The sequence below is a fragment of the Siniperca chuatsi genome, linkage group LG21 (genome assembly GCF_020085105.1).
Source record: "Siniperca chuatsi isolate FFG_IHB_CAS linkage group LG21, ASM2008510v1, whole genome shotgun sequence".
Classification (NCBI taxonomy): domain Eukaryota; kingdom Metazoa; phylum Chordata; class Actinopteri; order Centrarchiformes; family Sinipercidae; genus Siniperca; species Siniperca chuatsi.
In genome coordinates, this window is record NC_058062.1 from 18,030,555 (window position 1) to 18,051,495 (window position 20,941).

Sequence of the window (20,941 nt, forward strand, 5' to 3'; positions counted from 1 at the left end):
CGTCTGACTGTCGTTATACCATAAACTAAAATAAAAATTTCAAGAGACAGATGAGGCTTCATCTAACTTATTTTTTAGGCTGCAGTCCTTTTTTATTAAAACATTAGTTATGCTTTGTTTTTGAGTGTCGTTGAAGAGCCGCGGGCGAGGGATGCGTACTCTGACCACGACCGATCAAGGTGGGGTACAGTAGCCCCAAATGTATGGAAATTTGGCTACTGAAAACAGCCACGTGTTTCAACGACACAAATAAAATTTCAGCAACTTTGGCTTCTGCACATTGTCAGTTAATATATTTTTTTGATCAATACTGAAATTGATCTTAACTTTTTAAGATGACTTTTTGTAGCATTTTGCTTTTATTGGATAACTAAAAGCAGAGATACAAACAGGAAACATGTGATCGATAAAAGTCTTAAGTCTTAATTAATTAATCCTTAACAACTCTAGTTCAAATGGACATGCCCTGTATGTGCTGAAAGCATCTGAAGGGAGATAACACTACCGTTTACACCACGGTAGTGTTATCCCCGGGCATACAGGAGGGTAGAAACAGCATGCATGTCTGCGTACCTGAACATCCTGCAGCTGGGACTCCACAGCAGAGCAGTCTTTTGCTGCCTTGATGGACTTGCCCTCCACATCACTAAGCAGGCAGCTTACATTATCCAGTTCAGCCTGTGGACAAAGGGCAACAAATGAACCACTGAACAGAAACAACACATCATCTACTTAAGTGTTTAATTTGTGTAGACAGTCAGTTAATAAAAAGACTCACATTTAGCAATGTTATCACATAAAAAAGGTCATCATTTACTGACCACAGATTAGGAGCACAAACAGCAGTAATCATCAATGTAATAATTGTAGGTGCAAACAGCACTGACAAAAGAACAAGAAAACCCCTCAGCCATATAATGACAAAGTGTTTCAAAGAGTTGTACCTGCACTTTTGCCAGTTTCTCGGCCAGTTCGATCCTCTGGCGCTCACTCTCTGAATGTTTGAGCTGCAGCTCCTGGACCTGGGCTTCAGCTTTCTTCCTGCGATGCTCAGAATCTCCCTTACCCTGCATCAGAGTCTGCAGCTCAATGGTTAGCTCGTTCCTCTCCGACTCCAGAGCCTGCTTGGCCTTCTCCATGGATACTTTGTTCTACAGGGAAGGACAAGTATTAATGGTTTCTGCAGTCAAAAAACTAAATGTGAATTAAGGAGAAATCAAAGTAGCTGGAAAAGGCTCTGAACAAGATTTTTAAAGTTACCCTCTTAGCCTGCTCCAGCTGCTCATTGAGCTCGTCAAAGGCCTGGCTGTGTTTCTGTCTCATCTCAACAAGCTGCTGTTCATGGACTTTGGCCTCTTCCTCCAGAGTCTTTTTAAGATGGGCCACCTCTGTCTCACGCTTGGACCTGAGCAGGGAGAGCAAAGGTTAATCTGCTTGTGTCAAGATGTACAATGGACTCAAAGTAATGCCATGTAACATAATGGCCAGAGGTTTAACCGTTGAAGCTATCCCTACACCAATATCTCTACCTGAGTTCTTGCTGAGCAGCGGTGGAGTCCAGAGTGTCCTCTAGCTCAGTCTTGAGGGCCTCCAGCTCTTCTCCCAGGTCCCTGCGGTGTTTCTCTGCCTTGGCACGGGCCTGCCTCTCCAGATCCAAATCCTCCTGCAGTTCAGAGAGCTGAGCCTCCAACTCACGGATCTTTTTCTGGGCCAGGTTCTTCTGTGCTGCCTCCTCCTCGATCCTAACGGGAGGAATAGGTCAGCAAAAATGAGTAAATGGAGCAGTGGGTGGGGAATCTGTATCAAATTATCATCCTTCCACCATCCATTTGATTAAAATAACCTACAATACTACTACCGACTGATGAACGGAGTACAGCGTAATGATGGCAAGCAATTACTCAAAACTATGAGCTGTAGAGTCCCACAGACCTGGCCAGAGCTGCCTGGAGCTCTTCCTCCTTCTTGGCTAGTTGGGCACGGAGCTCAGCAATCTGGGCCTGCAGCTCAGCAATTTGGTCGTGTATCTCATTGAAGTCGCCATCCAGCTTGCGTCGGTTCTTTTCAAGCTCCTGGCGCTGCTTCTCCTCCCTGCGCAGGCGGTCTGACAGAAAAAAAGAACAAATACGAGATTATAGGGAGGGGAAAAAACACAGATTCTGAAAGTTGGAAACTGTGGTAACAGGGATCTATAATGGCTATCATGCAAGTGACTATGTTCTCTTCCTACCCTCCAGGTCTGTGATCATGGCCTCATGTTTGGTCTTGAGTTTCTGCAGGCTCTTGGATTTCTCCTCCTCCTCTGCCAGGTTGGTGGTGAACTCAGAGATCCTCTCCTCAAGCAACTTCTTCTCCTGTATTCACAAACAGCGTTAATAATAAGTATCCCCAGAGACGGCAACTCTTATTTGTTACGTTTGTCATTTTCAGAGCAAATTTGTAGAAAGAGTTAAATCGAGCACAGTAGTAGTCACTAGCTCCATCATAGTTTAGTCATTGTGCTACTCCAATTGAGCAATCACAATGTCCATCCCAATGGTTTTAGTTCTTTTCATCCTAACCTTGTTTAGTTTGTTGTTCTGGTCATCGAGAACCATAACATCCTCTTCTATCTTCTTCATCTTTGCCTCGAAGGTGACCTTCTCCAGCTGGAGCTTCTGTCTGGCCGCCTCCTCTTCATCCAGCTGCTGCTCCAAGTCCTGTGTGCAGATAAATGACGGGAGGGTTGGCAAGGCAAATCAAAGTATTCTATAAAGTGTATGTAGTCCATACATATTTAAATTGGTGGGTGTATAGAGTGAGTGAATTTTTCCTACTTACTGCAATGTTTTGCTGCATCTTCTTTTTCTCTGACAAGAGCTGAGAGGCACGCTCTTCCTCCTCCTCCACACGGGCCTCCAGGTCATGCAGGATCTCCTCCAGCTCCTGCTTCCTGGCAGCCAGACGGGCTCTCATCTCCTCAGCCTCAGCACAGAGTTCTGTTTCTGCCTGAAGCTGCTCCTGCAGGGCCACCTTCTCAGCACTCAGCTACAAGCGAGAGCAAAAAGATTACTTTAATACATATATGACTTTCAAACAAAGCATTCTTCACCATCATCCATCAATGAATATGATATATGATATGATATGATATGATATGGAAGGACAGGGTGTTTGTTCTACATTTCACCTCCTGTGTGGTTTCTAAAAGTTTACCTGCTGCTGTTTTTCCTCCATCTCCCGGAGCTGCTGCTCAGCATACAAATGCTTCTCCTTCACTTTAACCAGCTCTTCATCCTTGGCCAGCATCTCCTCCTCCTGTCTGCTGACTTGTAGCAGAGGCTTCACCTGAGGACAAAATGGTGGAAATAGAGTTAGAAAAGACAAAAGGGAAGCATAGGCAAAAAGAGGGAAAAGCAAGGTTGTGAGAAGCACAGTAACCAAAATGTTGGCTAAGATGTTGGAGACTGAGTTTCACCTTGGTGAAGAGCCTCCACCACTGCCAGTTCCTGAGTTTAAGATAAGCGGCACAGTTCCTCTGGATCACCTTCATTGCAGTCAGCTGCTGCTGTCTCTTGGCAAAAGACCTACAAAGCAATATTGGACAGACTCAGACAATCACACTTCATATTACCATGCAGTTATATGCAACAAACTTTAAAACATGCAATACTCTTGTTTATTGATATATACAATAAATAAGTAATTTCCTTTGATTACTGGGACATTAAGAGTTCTCAAGAGTACATTTCTTATAATGACACTGAGCAAAATAAGACGGCGTAGTCCCTCATTCGTCCAGGAGTGTTCTATCGTAGAAAAAGGTTTCAGTCGTAGTCATCTGGAGTCCACAGAATCAAGACGTTTCGGCTCCCATCCGGAAGTCATTCCCAACACAATTGAGAATGACTTCCGGTTGAGCCAAACGTCTTGATTCTGAAAACAGTGTCCAGATGACTACGACTGAAACCTTTTCTACGACACTGAGCAAAATAAAGTCTGAGTGAAAGTGTGTTGAGTGCTTAAATATCACTCAAAATTGTGCTCCAAATAATTGCGATTGTCTCTTCTTACTTGCGGGCCACGTAACCTCTGCACCAGGCCTGGAAACTGATGATGATGTCTGTGATCTTCATGTCTCTCTCCTCCTCCAGGTGAGCGAGGACTCCTGCTCTGAAGAACACTTTACTCTGACCGATTCGATACAGGTTGGGATCCAGCTCCAGACTTTTGATCTGACAGGACAGGAAACGCACTGATCAATCACACTGCACAGGGACTAGTTATTGTGGAGCTTAGCTAGAATTTTGTAGACCCCTTACCATGATCACACAGGCTTGCTTTCCATCCATGAAGCCCTTGGGGATGGAATTGGGAGTGAGGATTTCATACCTTGAGAGGGGCAGATGAGAGGATTTAATTTCTTCTTACACATACCTGCCAGAGAACAAGACATAATGGGAACAGTGGTATTATTCTGTTACCTCTGTCTGAACTCCTGGAAGACGATGCGGTTGGGGAAGCCCTGTCTGCAGATACGGATCCCCTCCAGCACACCATTGCACCTCAGCTGGTCCAGAACCAGGTGGGGGTCTAGTTTACCAGCCTGAGGAAGAGGAACATTTGCTGATCAGCAATGTGGCAAAAAAGAGAGACAAACGGCGCTATTCTGCACAGTGGCTTACAGCACTTTCCGACTTAAGAGTTCCAGGAACTATGGAACCAGAGAAACTAAACTCAGGAACTAAAAATCCCTTTTACACATTCCTGTTTGCGTTTCCACTTCATCTAAAGACCTGTGATTAGAGAGATGTTGGATTAAAAAACAATGGTGGTGTATGAAATGCAATTTTAACACGAGGAAACACAGAGTGACTGTTCAGTGTATTTACGGATATGTGACTGATGTTGGGTTGAGTATGATGTAATTAATTAATGAAAAGGAGAAATGCATAGGTAGAAAAAGAGACAAAACTCCAGGGCGCCTAAAGTAGACAAACTGCTGAGTGTTTGATGTTATTTCTGTTTTAGAATGTAACTGCCATGAAACTATCAGCAAATTGTTTTATTTCTCTCCCTCTCTTTTCTCTCTAGCTCGATCGCCCCCAGTCCCCCTTCTCTCACTTGTTTGCTTGTGCTCTCAGCTCGTTCTCACAGTTTCTCTCTCTCTCTCTTTTTTAAAAAACAAATCAAGAAGCCAACAGCAAAGCCTAACTTTGCTTATAAAGTTAATAAACACAAAAATATCCACCCAATACTAGAGTACTTCCTTGTTTTGTGAATGAGGTGGTACAAGTTGTAGTTGCCATGGGGGTCTGTGTTTGACCAATCAGCGACGGTCAGCCCTGCAAACTCCGCCCCTAACATTACTGTAAAAATGGAGTATTACCCCGTACAGCAGGGAGTTTTTCCTTCCTTTACACCTGGAACTAGCATACAGGAACTAAATTTAGTCCCTAGTTCCTTCAGTCAGTTTAGTTCCTGAGTTCCTCAAAAGGTTCTTGGTCCCCTGGGAAAGTTCCTGTGATGGAAAAGCCCTAATAGACACCAGCATTTCTCTGATACCTTTTTTTCGTGGTTGGGGATGATGCAGCGAACAAAGTTGGGGTTTGTGTTCCTCAAAGTGGCCATGAGCTTGGACAGCTGCTCTTTGTACAGCTGGCCAACTGTGCGGAACATGCCCTTGCGGGTCTTAAAGGCACCGTGCATCTCGGACATGCCAGACACCTTATCCAGGCCCACAATGCGGTCCACTGAAAGAGGAAACAATAGAGAGGAACAGAGAGGATAGAGACATCATGTAAGAAGCCAGTGGGTTTTAATTTAATAATTTGAATATTGAACAAGGCAAACTCAAACCAAATGCATGTCACAAGGAAGAATGAATATGACCATTGTCTCTCCACTTCCTCTTGGTAAACATACACCAGGAGCGAGTAGAGGCGGCTCATAATACCAGGACCAGTGAAACACCACACAAACACAGTGAATGCGGAGGGAAACGGGAATCAGGAGTAGGATGACAGAGTGGAGTCACAAAAAGCCAGTAAAGCGTGGAGAGATTACACACCATGACGAAAAAATAAATTCAGTGCAGTGAGTGGAAGGGGCTGGTCTACTGTTAACACTGCCAGTTTGTAGTGGAAAATATGTGTGATGATTCAATTAAATATGTATGTGTCAGGAAGGTGAAAAACTTTGGTGGTTGCAGTGGGCATGTATTTTTTGTGGTGATTAAAAAAAAAAAAAAACCAAACCAAACCCATGCAGTATATACCCATCGCTGCAGTACCCATGACCAACACCAGGAGTCCCCAAACAACACTATTACACAGAGGGAGAAAAGGAGAGTTCAATGACAGAGCATCAAGTGGTAAGATGATCAGATGGTTGTTACGGCACACACAGCTGGTTGAAGACAGAAAAAAATCTTAATCTCTTGAACATTTAATCCCAAAACACAAGTTTGAACATTTAGGGGAAATGGATTGGGGGGGGGAGTAAGCATGTTTAAACAAAGAGCAGGAGTAAGAGGGAAAGACTAAAATGAAAAAGAAACCTCATCACCTGAGTCTGAGTGTAGAATAGGAAAACGCTGATAAAAATAGGCTCTCTGACAATTCTGTACCGCTGAGACCCAGTACAAGAAAAAAATGACAAACAAAATTGGGCCATACAGAGGAAGAAATGGATGGAAACAAGTGGGATTTGAGAAGGTAAAAACAAAGGTCCACACACCAGACAATAAAAGAGAAAGAAAGCACTATGAAATGCAAAACATGAACAGGAAGCAAACATGAAATATATTCCCACGTCAAGCACTGTCCCCAGAGAAGCAGTGATTCCTGAGATACCACAACAAGCTAACATCTGCCTCAACTCACCGTCCCGCCAGAGCTCAGAGACAAACTTGTCAGTGGACTGGTTGAGCAGTGAAGCCACGTTGTCATTCAGGGGGTCCATGTTCTTCATCAGCCACTCATCTGCCTTGTAGTCCACCTGAGGAGAAACATTAGGCAAGAATTGTCAAGTTACTTTTTCTTCATACTTTTGGGACATTATAAAAGTTCAAGAACTGGGGAAAAAACGCATGACAGAAAAGGCAAGTACATGTCTAAGATAGGTCAAGATTTATGACCTCAGAAATGTATTAATGAGAATGCATCATAATGAACTCTGGATGTTTACCTTGCCAGCATAATGGATGATACAGAAGTCTGCTTCATCCTTCAGTTTCTTGGGCTTAAAGAACTTGGGGTGAGTGCCTTGCTCCTGGAGCACCTTTTCAACAAAGCTCTTGTCTGTGGCTTTGGGAAACCAGCACTCCTCATCCAGCAGAGCGAGGATACCAGGGGGACTGGCCTGCACACAGAAGGGAGAGTGGAGATGTTACTGCATGAAATAGAAAGACCCTGAAGTACTGAACACACTGGAAGAACCAACATGTTCTAGTACAAAAATAGCAACATGTGATTAAAAATAAACAGGACTTAATGTCTGGCCAAGCAAAGAAATGAAAGCTTGACAGGCGAGAAAGATTTTCAAACTCACAGGTTTCTCAATGAGGTCGATGCAGGGCTGCAGGTCCAGGCCAAAGTCGATGAAGCTCCACTCGATGCCCTCCCTCTGGTACTCCTCCTGCTCCAGGATGAACATGGTGTGGTTGAAGAGCTGCTGCAGCTTCTCATTGGTGTAGTTGATACACAGCTGCTCAAATGAGTTCAGCTGTGGGACACAGGGGAAAAATGCTTAAGAACACTGTTGATCAGCAGCACAATTAAAAACATGGATGAGATTTTGTATGATTTTTAATCCATATATTTTTACATACAGATCACTTATACTATATACACTGTCAAGTCACGTACAGCTTGCCTCACTTATTTACCTCAAAGATCTCAAAGCCAGCGATATCTAGGATGCCAATAAAGGAGGCTCCCTGTCTCTTGGTCTTGTCCAGGGCTTTGTTGATCCTCATGACGAGCCAGCGGAACATCCTCTCATATGTGGCCTTGGCCAGGGCCTCCACAGCAAACTCTGCTTGCTCCTGGGTCTGGGCCTTCTGGACGTAGTCTCTGCCCACCTTGATCCTGGGTGACAGGATGGCCCTGGTGAAGTCTGTGACATTCATGCCCATAAGGTGGCTCACCTTCTGGGCAGCTGTTGCAGAGAAAATGGGAGGAAAAAAAGTGAGCAGGTTGTGAAGGTTCTTTGCGGTACTGACTACTGTACAAGATGGTAGTTTTGCAGCAGAACATAGCCAACTATTTCAAGTTAAGGTCCGACTTACCCGTGTTGTCAGGCATGGAGGCCTGGTCTGTGTGGCGCTCCTTCTTGAAGCTCATGTTCCCGAGCTGCAGTACAGAGGCCACCACCTTCAACATGCCTGCACAACAAGAACAAACAGGAGCATAAACATGGTTTTATGTTGCACTGGCACTAGTGGGTAAACAGGCAACGTCCCAATCGAAGAATAAAATAAAAAAACAGTTGTTTAAAAGTAATTTGCCGTCTGCCTTACCAATCTGCTCATCCTCTGGGATACTCATGATCTTCATGGCCTCCAAGGTCTCTGTAAACAGGTCCTTGTCATGCTGCCCAGGAATTGTAACATTCCCGTTGGAAAGGAAACGGTAGTTGTTGTAATTTTCTAGGAGGAGTTCATCTGAGGGAAAAGTATGGTCGGAGTGAGATAAATGGCAAATGAAAAGTTAAAAATGTTTACAGGGAGGACCCCTGTAAGTCGCCAGAATAAAACACATAATTATTACTACTCTGTTTAACGACAGTGAGGATTTCTCAAGGATTTTCAAAGAGTTATGTAATATATGTTGCTTACTGCGCAATTTATCTCCGGCTCCTGTGAGCAGGTAGTAGAAGATGTGAAAGGTCCTCTCATCTTTGGCCTGGCGAATAGCACGGGATTTCTCCAACAAGTCTAGTGGTTAATCTGTCAAGGACAAGGATTCTGATACTAACATGACTATGTTTCTAAATCAGTTTGTGTATTGAAGTGAGACACTGTCAAAATCCTGCAGTGATCCCAAAAAAATAAAATAAAAATTTTTTTAAATTTTTTTTTTATTAAAGGCATTAAACACAAGGCCAACGACAAGTATTATGGTGTCTTCAAATCAAAAGAGAAGCAATGACAGTATCAAGGATACAAGTTTCAATATTGGCACCAACGATGTAACCATTGACATCGAAGTTGATCCTGATGAATTTTCCCTAGAGGGAAAAAACAAAACATTTAAGAAAATGTCTGTCGAACAGTCCAGTTGGAAAGTTGGCCGTTAATAACAAGTCTGAATCAGAAAATGTAGCACTAAGTCTTACGAATCTGGAAGAGTTGTCGTTTTTGACTGTCTTGGCATTTCCAAAGGCTTCTAGGATTGGGTTAGCCTGCAGCAGCTGCTTCTCCAGCTCCCCCTGGTGGAAATGAAGAAAACAGCAAGGCAACATATAAAGTACACTTTCCATTTTCCCCACCAATACCACCATTAAATCTGGATAGTTCTCTGCCATGGATTCAGATCTAACAAGACCTTACCACCAAATGGGTCATTCACTGATGTATCATGAGAACCTCATATTATAATCTGCTATTAATTTACTATAATGTTACTTCCTTTTAAGAAACTGATTAGTTGTATCCTTTTAAATAAATATACTGACAGTGCTGTGTGTTCATTTACCCATGATGTACTTACATCTGTGGAGAAGGGAGAACATTGAGTGTACAAAACATTTAAACAAAAAGTGATAAAAGGAGAGACACCATATACACGCACCAGCAATACACACAAAACACACACCCAAGCATTTTCCCCCAACACATAATGTCATGTTAGTGCCCAAATCTGCAAACACCCAGAGACCCTGTGACCCTCACCAGTAACCCATCACCTGTTACCCAGAGCAGAATAATCCCGTGAACCCTGTGCACAAAACAAACAATATAACTAAACTTCTTCCTTCAAGCTATACTGGCTTTCAATTAAGTTTCTGCACCTATACAGTACATACCATGTGCATTACAAAATTAAAGCATATAATTTGCATGTTTTTACCCATTTCTTACCCCCACAAATGGGTTGCTAAGCATTTGTGCTTTCCAGCAAGGTCTTGCCACAACTACCTGGCTTTTCACACATGCGGTTTTTCAACCATTTGGCTGACGATCACTCATATCCATCCAGCAAAAACATGGAATGACTGCTAAAATCCAAAAGCTTACCGCTGCACTGATCTATATGTAAAGCACATTACATGTCGAGATTAAAGAAGGCATAAGAATTCAAAGCAATGACGCTCTACTGTGCAAATGTTTGTCAGAAGTTTGTAAGCTTTTAGAGTAATCGTGCAAGTTCACTGATGGAAGGCCCTGGATTGATAACCAAGCACTTAGGTGTATGTATAGGACACAAAAGAAAAAGAACATTACACAACATATATGCTACATGAGATATCAGTGTGTCTGTCCAGAGCGTATTGAATATACATATATTGATCAACTGTATATTATGAACAGACACCCACCCCAAGCAATTTTTTTTAAATGCAAAAAGAGAAAAGCAGTCAAACTTTGGACTCAGGTGCGCGCACAGAGTAGCGATACAAATGATGAAAAATTCAACCAGACAAATACATAAATACATCTTTCAGACCAAAAATTGCTGTGTTTTTTCAGCAAAGACCCCTCCCTCTTATCCTACTATTGTCTGGCTGAATTTTTCATAGGAACACATACGGCTGCCACTGATCTGCAAAGAAACTTCCTCCCGACTTCCTATTGTCTGGCAAGACATGTCACCTCTGCCCTTAATACAAAGTGCCTACCACAACAGAGCGCTCCAGCGAGGGGGGAAAGGGAGGGAATATGAGGGGTGAGGGCGAGGGTGGAGGAGGAAGGTGATGACAGAAGCAGGTCGGGAGGAAGAGTGAATGGAGGGAGAGTTAACTCACATGTGACAGGATCGAGCTGTTCTGTTGATGGGAAGAGAGAAATACAACAACCTCAAAAAAAGGGATGATAGATGTGGTTTTCATCAAACCCCACTATATTGCATCTATCATCAAGCTTGCAGGCCAGATAACAGTAGTGCAGGTTTCCCAGCGGAGTCTGACATAATGCTTGAATCCTAGGTGGTCCACTGAGTTCTATTTATGATGAAAAGATGCAGTAAAATCAGCAAAACCGAATTTATCACAGATGAAGTAAGGCCTCTGGTCTATGTGAAATGTCAGCGTGCCAGAAGCCTTTAAGTCTGCACTATTGTTTTTCTGTGCCTGCAGGGCTATTATCGTGATTGCCACCCTTTTTCCTTTGATGGCAGGTCTTCCCTGCGGCAGCTGTACCACAGAAGAATCTGTCTACCGCAGAAAATCAGTTTGAATACAACACCGTGATGATGGATTAACAAGGATGTATGTGGTTGAAAGTGGTTGATCAGGTGTGCAAAGAGAGACAGGAAAATGCTGTTCCTGTGAGATAAAAGCACTGGAAGAATTAGGGATTGTGTCTCACTTGAAAATGAATCAAATAAAAAAGGGGAATGAAGAGAGGTGAAGGGAGTAAGTTGAAAGATAAAATGACTCGAGGGTATAAAAAAAAAAAAAGAGTAATGGGAGGAAGGTTTGAAAGATGAACTGTGTGGACGAGAGAGAGGCAGGACTGACCTGATCTTTCTTGGTCTTGTGAGAGGAGGCCACGTGAGCCAGATACTGGATGACCTTCTTGGTGTTCTCCGTCTTACCAGCACCAGATTCTCCTCTATGAGACACACAGAGGAAAATACAGAGTCAAAGGATTTAGAGAAGGATGTTCTAAAAACACAAAAAGAGTAACAGTCAAGAGTTGATAAAAAAAATAATTAAAATAATGTTAATACAACACTAGAAGTATTGCTACTCTAATGTGTTATGTGGACATTTGTAACTCACGTGCAAAGAATGGACTGGTCTTCACGATCTGTAGAAAAGATGTGCAAATGTTGATTATGCAACTCCTGCAGAACAATGCTGCATATTCTAAGTAAGCATGTTATCGCCACAGTGCATACAGTTTTTGTCTGTACAACAGGAAATACATTGGCCACACACAGGAAATCAATATCCGGCTTCCTGTGACTGGAAAGAGGTGCTGCCGGGTTTCTGACTAACCGGCTAAGTATCCATCGACTCCCATAATGTGGTCTGAATGCTTTGCTGGAGCCAAGCATGGAGAAAAAGAACACCAAAGGGACGGAGGGGAGTTGTTTGGGTGGTGTGCATGGCAGACAATACAGCTCAGCACATCAGAATAACAGGCCGAAAAAGGGGGCTGTATTTCGAAGAGTTCTCAGAGTACATACAGGACGTGGACTAAAGAACCACATTACAATACAATTAGCCCTGCAGGAAATACTAATTAGGTACTCGTAATGTTCAGCTTGTGTTATAATTGTTGGTTCATGTCACAACACATGTTTGTTTTATTTTAACATCCCCTGTATATCCATCCAAAGAATGTGACAAATGAGCTCCCCAGGAGATGCACACGCCTCATTTTTTAAATACAACTTTTCTTAGCTAGAATTGAGAGCATCTGGTATTTTCTGAGGCCAGGGGGGCAAGTAAATCATATGACATACTTTGCTAGCATCAAATCCAAAATTCTGCAGCAATTCGTTCCAACTGTCATCCATTTGAAGGCCCAAACTCCATATACAAGCTACTCTCATGCACCTCATTAAAAGTTTTAGAGAGGGTACTGATAAAAATAAAGTGCCAATATTACAGTGTGTATGCGTACAACCTAGTCTCTTAGGAGCCTTGCAGTTTATAGCTCTGTGTGGTACCACTCAGAGCACAGTAGCTTCATTGACAGTGAAATCCCCCCCCCCCAATATTACAAGCTTGGGGATGCTAGAATAACTCTGGCAAAAGTTTGAATCAAAGCAAAAAAGGCCAGCAGACTGTAAATTTCACTTCATTGTTATCTTCTAATGTTCTCATGCAATATTCATCATAACAGTTTCACAGTGTAGACTGTGACTTACCCTGCATCATGCTTCTGTAAGCTGTGTCAGTGATGGCATAGATATGAGGCGGCATTTCATGCCTCTTCTTGCCCTTGTACATGTCAACAATCTCCTCTGAGTAGATGGGCAGGTTCTTGTAGGGGTTTATGACGACACAGAAGAGACCAGAGTATGTCTGCAGGACAGATAGAGGTGGCTTTTAAAAAAACTGCACATGAACATGGAATAAGAAGAAGACATAAAGGTACCAGAGGAAGGAGGGTTTTGGTGTTAAATGGGATAGATTAAATCCTAGATTGGACATGTGAAAATACCAGGAGATTTGCAGGTCTCCATTTAGTGTGCAGAGCAGAATCAGGACCATGGACTGGGATACTGGTCATTTCATATGCTAATGTGCAAGTACGAGTGCTTGCCCCAAAATGTGCTTCTCTATAAAATAGAGAACTTGTACTCAGCACTGATTCAATAGTGAGGCCTTCCCATCCCCCATCAACACAGAGCTGAAAGTTTCTCGTGAACTCTGATTTGTTACCCTCCTATATTATGTAATCTCAACCCCACCCTCCTGCAAGTTTAAACTGATGATTGACCTTGGTACTGTAGAACTACAGCTACTTGAAAGGTTAGCCAAGTCATATCTCAGATCTAGTGGAATTATCTTTTCTGCTTTGAGGCCAACATTAAGAACCTCCTCCATTCCTTTCTATAAACTCCACTAAATCTTCTCTTTTGTGTATGTGGACTCATTTCTCCTTCTACCATAACTTCTGATTTTTTTTTCCTGCATTCCTGTGCTGCCCTCCCAACATCTCTGTACCAGGCGTCTCCCCCTCTGTTGTACACCCGCTCTCCTTTGAGACGGTCAATCTAAAAGACTACAGAGCCTGGAGCCACTCTAACCAACCGTGGCCTGGATCTCTGGAGGGAGCGAGGGAGGGGACAACAGGCTGTGTTGATATGACCGGGTCACACCACAGAGTCCAAGAGCCCAAATCACTCCCAGCGCAGCACATGGGGATAAATAACATTAATTATGGGGGCAGTAATGGCAGTTACAGCACGATTTACATTCCATGTCCATCTCTGCAAAAACAGACTCTGAAGCCCCTCCCTTCTTCCTTAACTCTTTCTTCACATCTCCCATACTCTGCATTGTTCTCTGCAGCTTCCTGTTTACCAGATAACTCCACACACACACACACACACAGAGAAGGGAGAGAGCAAACAAGACAGCACTAGAGGGAATAGGGAGAAGAGAGGCTTGCATACTATGATACAATGCATACAGTTTGCACACAATGGGTTGTCTTAAACAATGAAGCTTAATGAGATAATTAGGAGATTGGACAGGGAGATAAATTAGTGTGGAAACTGGTCATGGCAGATTGTTTTCTATAAGCCAGTGGGGATTTCATAATTAAAAAAGGAAAATGCTTTAAACTATGCCAATGGGACCAAGTTACCTTGAAATTTTTTGGGTGAACAAGCACATCAAGAAAATAGTAGCAACATTTTACTCTTAAAAAGATCTAATTTAAATTCTAATTAAGACTCTAAAGAAACATCTTGGCTCAAGCACTGGCAAAACTACCATTAGCCCTACGCATCACTGCTACACTACATTTCAGCAAAATGAGGTACAACGTATGAATCAATGCTTTGTTTAAGGCATTTTGCGTCCATGACTGCATCATACTCACATATATGAGACCAGAGTAGTATCTCTCCTTTAGGTTGTGCAACACAGAGGCCTCGTTCAGGCAGGTGAGCTCGGCCATGTCCTCGACCTTGCTGAACTTGGGCGGGTTCATCTTCTGGATGTCATCCTTGTTCACCTTGATCTTCTTCCCAGAGTCTGCCAGCTCGACCACACACTCGTCGCCGCGCTCCTCCTTCACGGAGCCGGCCTCGAAGCCCAGGCGCTCTGAGGGCACCCATACCAGCTTCTTGGTGGCCCAGTCAGCCTGTGCCAGTGGGTTGTTGACCAGATTGCGGTCCACGTACAGGAACTTGTCTGCCGCTGACATCGTAGCTGGTTCAGAGAGGGAGAGGAAGAAGATGTGGTTAGTGCTGGGAAATTGAGAAAAATCATTGACAGGTCAGAAACCCAGACATCAAACCACAAAAAAAACACAGATATTCTAATGATCTTTTAAATGTTTGTTATCCATCATCACACAAGTAAAAAAGGTTTTGTTTATCCTTCCATCTTCACATGCGATCGCTGAGGAATGCAAAGGTCACCACTGATGGGATGTACAACAGGAAGAGACTGCTAAAGTTAGGTTGGGTCGACATAAAACACAACCATGTCAAAAAAGGCTTTGTGTTACTTCTCGGCTAACTGCTGTGAAAACTTAATCAAAATTTCCAGCTGCTGGACCATCTGGGTGACAGAGGAGAAACATCACAGATTTAAGTTCATCTCCCAGCAGAGCTGCCTCCAGTTTGGCTGAGTGCTCCAGCAAACACAAATGTCTGTTTCCTGGTGGGAAGCCTGCGAGGGAGCATGACTTTGTTATTGTTCCTACTGGTTGATCAGGGTATCAGTTGTGTGTGTGTGTGTGTGTGTGTGTGTGTGTGTGGGTTGTTTAAGTATGGCACTTAATCAAACAGTTCCAGGAAAAAAAAAAAAAAACTAAATTGTTCATTCCCGTTTGCATTCTGCTTCAGAGGAACCGTAACGATGAAAGGATCAAAGATAAAGGATTGACAATCAAGTTTTGTTTGAGAACAATTTTTATATACAACACCACAGAGTCATCAAGTGTTTCTTGGTTATTCTTATGATTTAGTACCTAACCGTATTGAAACAATTAGTAAATAAAGTTCAAGTTTTGTTTGTCTTGGTCACTCTCTCTTGGTAGGTGGGTAGTTATTGTGGTCACAATGCAAGTAAAGGTCTCCATTTCCTAAAAAGGTTTCTGCAGTAGAAATGGGCCACTGGTCATACTCCTTGTAGTCAGGTGAAAAAAAAAAGATTGAGGTGAGAGGTAAATTGTCAAACTAGATAAAAGCTTCCCATGAAATTTGCAGTGAACCAAAACAAATGGTTGACATCAAATGTTGCGTACAGAAGTTTCATATCAAATATCATTGCTAATTGTAAACAATATTTTGTATAGACACAGACGACAAGCTCTGCACAAGCTGTTCTTGCGTAATACACCTCTGAAAGCTCACAAATAACATCTTGTTGAAAAGTAGTGCTGCGGTTTAACCCATATAGAAAGTGACTAAACAAGTATTACCAGTATCTAGGAAAAGACAGTGTGATTGAGCCAACCCGCCCAACTAAAGCAAGGCCCCACACTTTACCATCTCAGTTATCATTCCAACACAGCAGGAGCTGGACAACGTTTTCCCCAACACCACCAGGGTCGTTCGCCTCTCTCAATGTTCCTTCACCTCCAACAGAAAACTGGGAGCTGCTCTATAGAGGCTTGTTTGCATATGCTGTGTTGCCCATATGCAAACCCTAGGAAAAATAACAACAGAGCTCAGACTCAGCCCAGTCTTATATTTATTATCATGTCTGAAATAATATATTAGCTGCAAGTGTTTCATATGTCCATGATGGATGTAGTGGTTGCTGCGTTTAACAGGGTTATGTCGGTCCTGTCTGTTCCAGCACATTAACCCTGATCTGTGAGAAAGAAAGCAGAGCGAGACCCAGTCTTCTCATGACCCCTGCCTCCCTCCATCCTCTATCAACGCTCTATCAGGCTGCGCTACAGCTGACGTCCATCACTGCTCAACCCGCCTCCAAACTCATCTTGGGTACCGACCCCATCCTGTAACAGAACATGGGGCAAATTAGTCCTGCTATACATCTCCGCTGGCTCCACACTCCCTCCTCTGCCTTCAGTCACCCACCTCTCCAGAAGCCTAACCCACCCCTCCTCTGTTTATCCAGTCTTTTTCAGGGTCACATTCCTCCCCATTCTCTTTATCAGGGAGAGACAGCGAGCAAAGACATTCCACAAATTTCTATCCTCTGTGCCTCCCCCCCTTACATCTCTCTCAGACCTATTCTCTGGCTTTCCTTCCTGTTTTTTGCCCTCCCTTTATTCCCATCACATCAGCAGGTCATGTGTACCTTTAGGGGTTTCATCACTCAGGGGAGATCAGCATCACTGCACACTGGCAGCACATCCATAGATGCATAGATCGAATAGCGCTGAGCGCTCTCAGTCCCTTTGTGTATGCATCTGAGTATGTTCCTATGCTCCTTTAAAATTCACTTTACCGTTGCTCACTCCAGTACATTTGGATCAGTTGGCCCCATGCAGAGTTGAATATGAGCCATGACTGATTATAATCCCTCTAGCTTTGTTGTTTGGCAAAAACAAGAAGTGAAACAGAACAGGCTGAACACGCCCAAAGCTCTGGTGTGGCTTTAGCTTGCTTGTGTGTTTACAGTGTTTTACCATTGTACCCAAGACGGAGGGAGACATGTTGGCCACCATTAAAAAAGCACTTCCAACAAATACAGACACTGTGTTTTGCTGCCGTCAAACGGCTTAAGAATATTTTTTTTTATTTTAAAAAAGGGAAACAAAAAAAAGGGACCAACTAGGTCATGAATTTCAGTAATTGTAAAGTCCATTCACAAGACACTGCAGATCAAAAGACATTTAATGTTGCGATACAGAAACAGCCTGATCGTATATTTCTGTGAGCTGCTGACACATTTTGACTAGGGCAGCAACTAAAAATTATTTTCATTATCTATTAATCTGCCAATCATTTTCTAGATTAATCATTTAGTCTACAAGATGTCTGAAAACAGTGACAAATGCCTAAAAAAAATGACTGAATATCTTTGGGTTTTGGACGGTTGGTAGGACAAAAAAAGTATTTGAAATTTACAATCACATAAACACACAAAAAAAAAAAAAAAAAAAAAAAAAAATCAGCAAAACCTTTCAATTTAGAAGCTGAAACTAAGGAATGTTTATCAAAATAATAATTGCTCATTAATATTACTTGTCATTTTAATTTCAATTTGCTGCCACTGGCTAATAAACTTTATAAGTACTTGCTTGTCCGTCATCCTCCACAGCATCAATCTCTCTTTCTTCACCTCGCTTATCAACCACGTCACAATTATTATTGGGCTTTCTGAAGAAACTTCGGACACTCAGCCGCTGTGACAATTTGCGAATCGATAACTATAAAGCCAGCTAGACAACAAGGTCATCATGCATGTGAGATCAAAGACAAGACTACTAGACAATAGCTAATTAATATGCACACTCGACACCAAATGGACAGGGGGTTCTACTACAGGTGGTCTACATGTGGTTATTGACAGTGTTGCATGTGAATTACTTAACCTTATGGTAGACCGCCCTCAGTGTTAATCTGTCAAAATGACAGACGGCCTTCAGATTTTACCGTCAGTTAAAAAAAAAAAAATTCAATCAATGGCGGAAAATATTCGGTTAAGGCGACCCCTGGTTTCAGCTCTAATTTTGCCATTATTTATAGTGAAGTCTGTTGATGTCTGCCTCAGTACGACTCACATGCTTGCCACAGATAGCTCAGTGACATACTTCAAAACTACCTCTCCAGAGAGTGCCATGAGGACTAAAATTACTCCAACAGCTATTCTAGTTTGACAAGCGCTGTTCTATATTGAAAGAAGAAAGAGAGAGGGATAAAGAACTCCCATCAGACAATTTTAGACGTAGGCCTTCCCTTGTGGAGGCTGAGAGTTATAGTAAGACATGGATGTTGACTTGACTTTGAGATAAAGCAGTGTGCATTAACCCCCCCGACTTGAGTTTCATGGCTCAGGTTCTTTCTGCTAATCCTGTGAGAATCAAGGTTTCCCTGATTCCTTGAAACGCTGCTCGGCTGTGAAAGCATTCACTATCTATTCTGTTGAAATCCATTTACGATGAGATTAGCTGATCTAGATACTCATAACAAGGATTACTAATTAATTGAATACATGGCAGTAGGTACAACACACAGCCATTCCGAAACCAACTCTTGGCAAAAATCCCTGAACTTTATGAAACCTGACAGATACCATTAAAGGATTATATTCTAAAAATGCGCAAATGAAAACAGAGTTAGCAGTGTCCTGTCAAAGCAGCAGCCTACTTGAAAGAGGAAGCGGCAACCATAAAATAAATAACACAAGGAAGAGAACAGAGGCCAGTTTTAGAAACTGGCCTCATCACAGAGACCAGAATGTGGTTACAAAGAGGAAGTAGCCAGGACATTGAGAAAGAGGTGGAGGAGGAACGAGGAGAGGAAAGGAAAAGGCAAGAGCTATAGAGCATCCTTTTCAGTCCTGGTTGTCCCGTTTAGAAAGCAGGTCAACCTTGGCCTAAAACTGAGGCCATCCATCCATCAGTCAGACTCCCTCTCATTCCTTTCCACCTCACTGACTCTCCCGGAGTTACTGTAAAACCCAGGAGTCGTTACAAACTCTACCACAGCATGACCAAGTACAGTCAAACCCTCCTGCCCCGGGTATAAAAGGAACCTATAAACCAGCTGTGCTGTGCTGACCGCCCCATTGACAGGAATATTAATAGAATGACAGCAAAGTCAATAACACTCTACTCCCACCAAGTGCATCCCCCTCACAACATCCCGGCTAGCTTAAGCCGAGCCAAATCTGCTCGTCCTCAGCTGTCCTCATGCTGTGGATATTGTTTTGCGCTGCTGTCACCCTTGTCTGTCTGGCTTCAACTGTTTATATATTACTTTCCAACAAATACCCCAAATCTCTATTTCTAGTGTCAGTCCCTCCTGTGTCTTGGCTTTACCACTTTCATCCCCGCTCATAGTCCAATGATTTGCTTTCTCATGAAGGTGAGAGTGGGTGCCAGACAGCGACGGTACTCGGTCAGTCAAAATTCATTATGGGCTCACACGTCAGCTCCCTCTCTCCCCCCTTCTCTGAAAAGTGGGAAGGGTGGGGCAAGGAGAAGAGAGGGGAGGAAAGAGGAAATGACAAACGGAGAAAACTATTTTGCCATTTGTGGAACTTGTTGTGTGTGAGTTTTTCAAGGAGGAGGGAAGGTGCCGTTTTTCTTGAGCACATGCTGAGTGGCTCTGTGGACTGAGACGTAACTTAAGCCCTTGCTGGAAAATAACCGCACTGCATGACAGATCTACATCACTTTCCACATTACTTTTCACATTCCTGCCCCAGCCAGGATCCAATTTCACTTTCAACTGTAAGCTGGCCAATGCCATCTACCATTTACAACTAGAGGCCCTTACTAGGTCTTACTAAAGCCCCCAGCATGTCACCTATACCAGTGGTTCCCAACCTTGTGAGTCTGATGTACCCCCAAAGCTGTGTCAGATTAACTTAAGTACCCCTTCATCATCAGTCATGTGCCAAATGTGTTTAAACAGGATATTATTTAACTATAATGTGACTAATATATCAAGTATCAAGTCAAGTGTTTTTGGCTATGTTTAAACATTCTGTATAATGTCTATATTACCTATTTCAACCATTTGTCCAATGGGAGTCAGAAGGTAGACCCATTGTTAAATGACAGGAGATAATTGGAAATAGGGTGTTGGTCTGATAAGCACATCATTTTCAGGGTCATAGAACAAATTCCACATCTATCATTCAAACAGCTATCTGATTACACCATTGAATGCACAATTGACTGGTTATTTGACAAAACAGCAGATACAGCACTGCACCAGTTCGCCCTTTTACTAAAACGCTCCAACAGTATTGACCATTAGGTAAGTAGATAGATGGTTACATAAGCCTTTTAACAGACTGTGAAAGAATGCGGAGGGGCGTTAAGACACACATTTCAGTTTGTCAGCAACACTTGTCTGTTGAATGCTGCATTGGCACAGTTCGGTATTTTATTTCAGACAGACCCAGTAAATAAAATCTGCTATTACTACTTCACTTCTGCTCCTATGTTGTCATAATA

General features: G+C 42.8%; 1 protein-coding gene across 2 annotated transcripts in view; it reads right to left on the minus strand.

Annotated features, from left to right (window-relative positions):
- The window catches only part of LOC122869441 (myosin-9-like), a 33,630-nt gene that overhangs the window by 6,651 nt on the left and 6,038 nt on the right, over nt 1-20,941 (minus strand). The window contains exons 2-29 of one of the 2 annotated variants that reach the window (XM_044182462.1): nt 14,708-15,039; nt 13,023-13,179; nt 11,926-11,953; nt 11,662-11,755; nt 10,948-10,968; nt 9,319-9,411; nt 9,147-9,210; nt 8,819-8,917; nt 8,501-8,644; nt 8,270-8,365; nt 7,868-8,139; nt 7,531-7,704; nt 7,168-7,341; nt 6,864-6,978; nt 5,545-5,732; nt 4,464-4,585; nt 4,302-4,371; nt 4,054-4,214; nt 3,458-3,566; nt 3,196-3,327; nt 2,821-3,027; nt 2,562-2,699; nt 2,231-2,354; nt 1,933-2,104; nt 1,530-1,742; nt 1,261-1,405; nt 945-1,151; nt 574-678 (exon numbers count right to left, since the gene is read on the minus strand). In XM_044182462.1, coding sequence (XP_044038397.1) covers nt 574-678; nt 945-1,151; nt 1,261-1,405; nt 1,530-1,742; nt 1,933-2,104; nt 2,231-2,354; nt 2,562-2,699; nt 2,821-3,027; nt 3,196-3,327; nt 3,458-3,566; nt 4,054-4,214; nt 4,302-4,371; nt 4,464-4,585; nt 5,545-5,732; nt 6,864-6,978; nt 7,168-7,341; nt 7,531-7,704; nt 7,868-8,139; nt 8,270-8,365; nt 8,501-8,644; nt 8,819-8,917; nt 9,147-9,210; nt 9,319-9,411; nt 10,948-10,968; nt 11,662-11,755; nt 11,926-11,953; nt 13,023-13,179; nt 14,708-15,034 — 3,951 coding nt within the window. In that variant the 5' untranslated portion in view covers nt 15,035-15,039. The remainder of the gene's footprint in view (nt 1-573; nt 679-944; nt 1,152-1,260; nt 1,406-1,529; nt 1,743-1,932; nt 2,105-2,230; nt 2,355-2,561; nt 2,700-2,820; nt 3,028-3,195; nt 3,328-3,457; nt 3,567-4,053; nt 4,215-4,301; nt 4,372-4,463; nt 4,586-5,544; nt 5,733-6,863; nt 6,979-7,167; nt 7,342-7,530; nt 7,705-7,867; nt 8,140-8,269; nt 8,366-8,500; nt 8,645-8,818; nt 8,918-9,146; nt 9,211-9,318; nt 9,412-10,947; nt 10,969-11,661; nt 11,756-11,925; nt 11,954-13,022; nt 13,180-14,707; nt 15,040-20,941) is intronic. The other variant, XM_044182464.1, reaches the window with a different exon arrangement.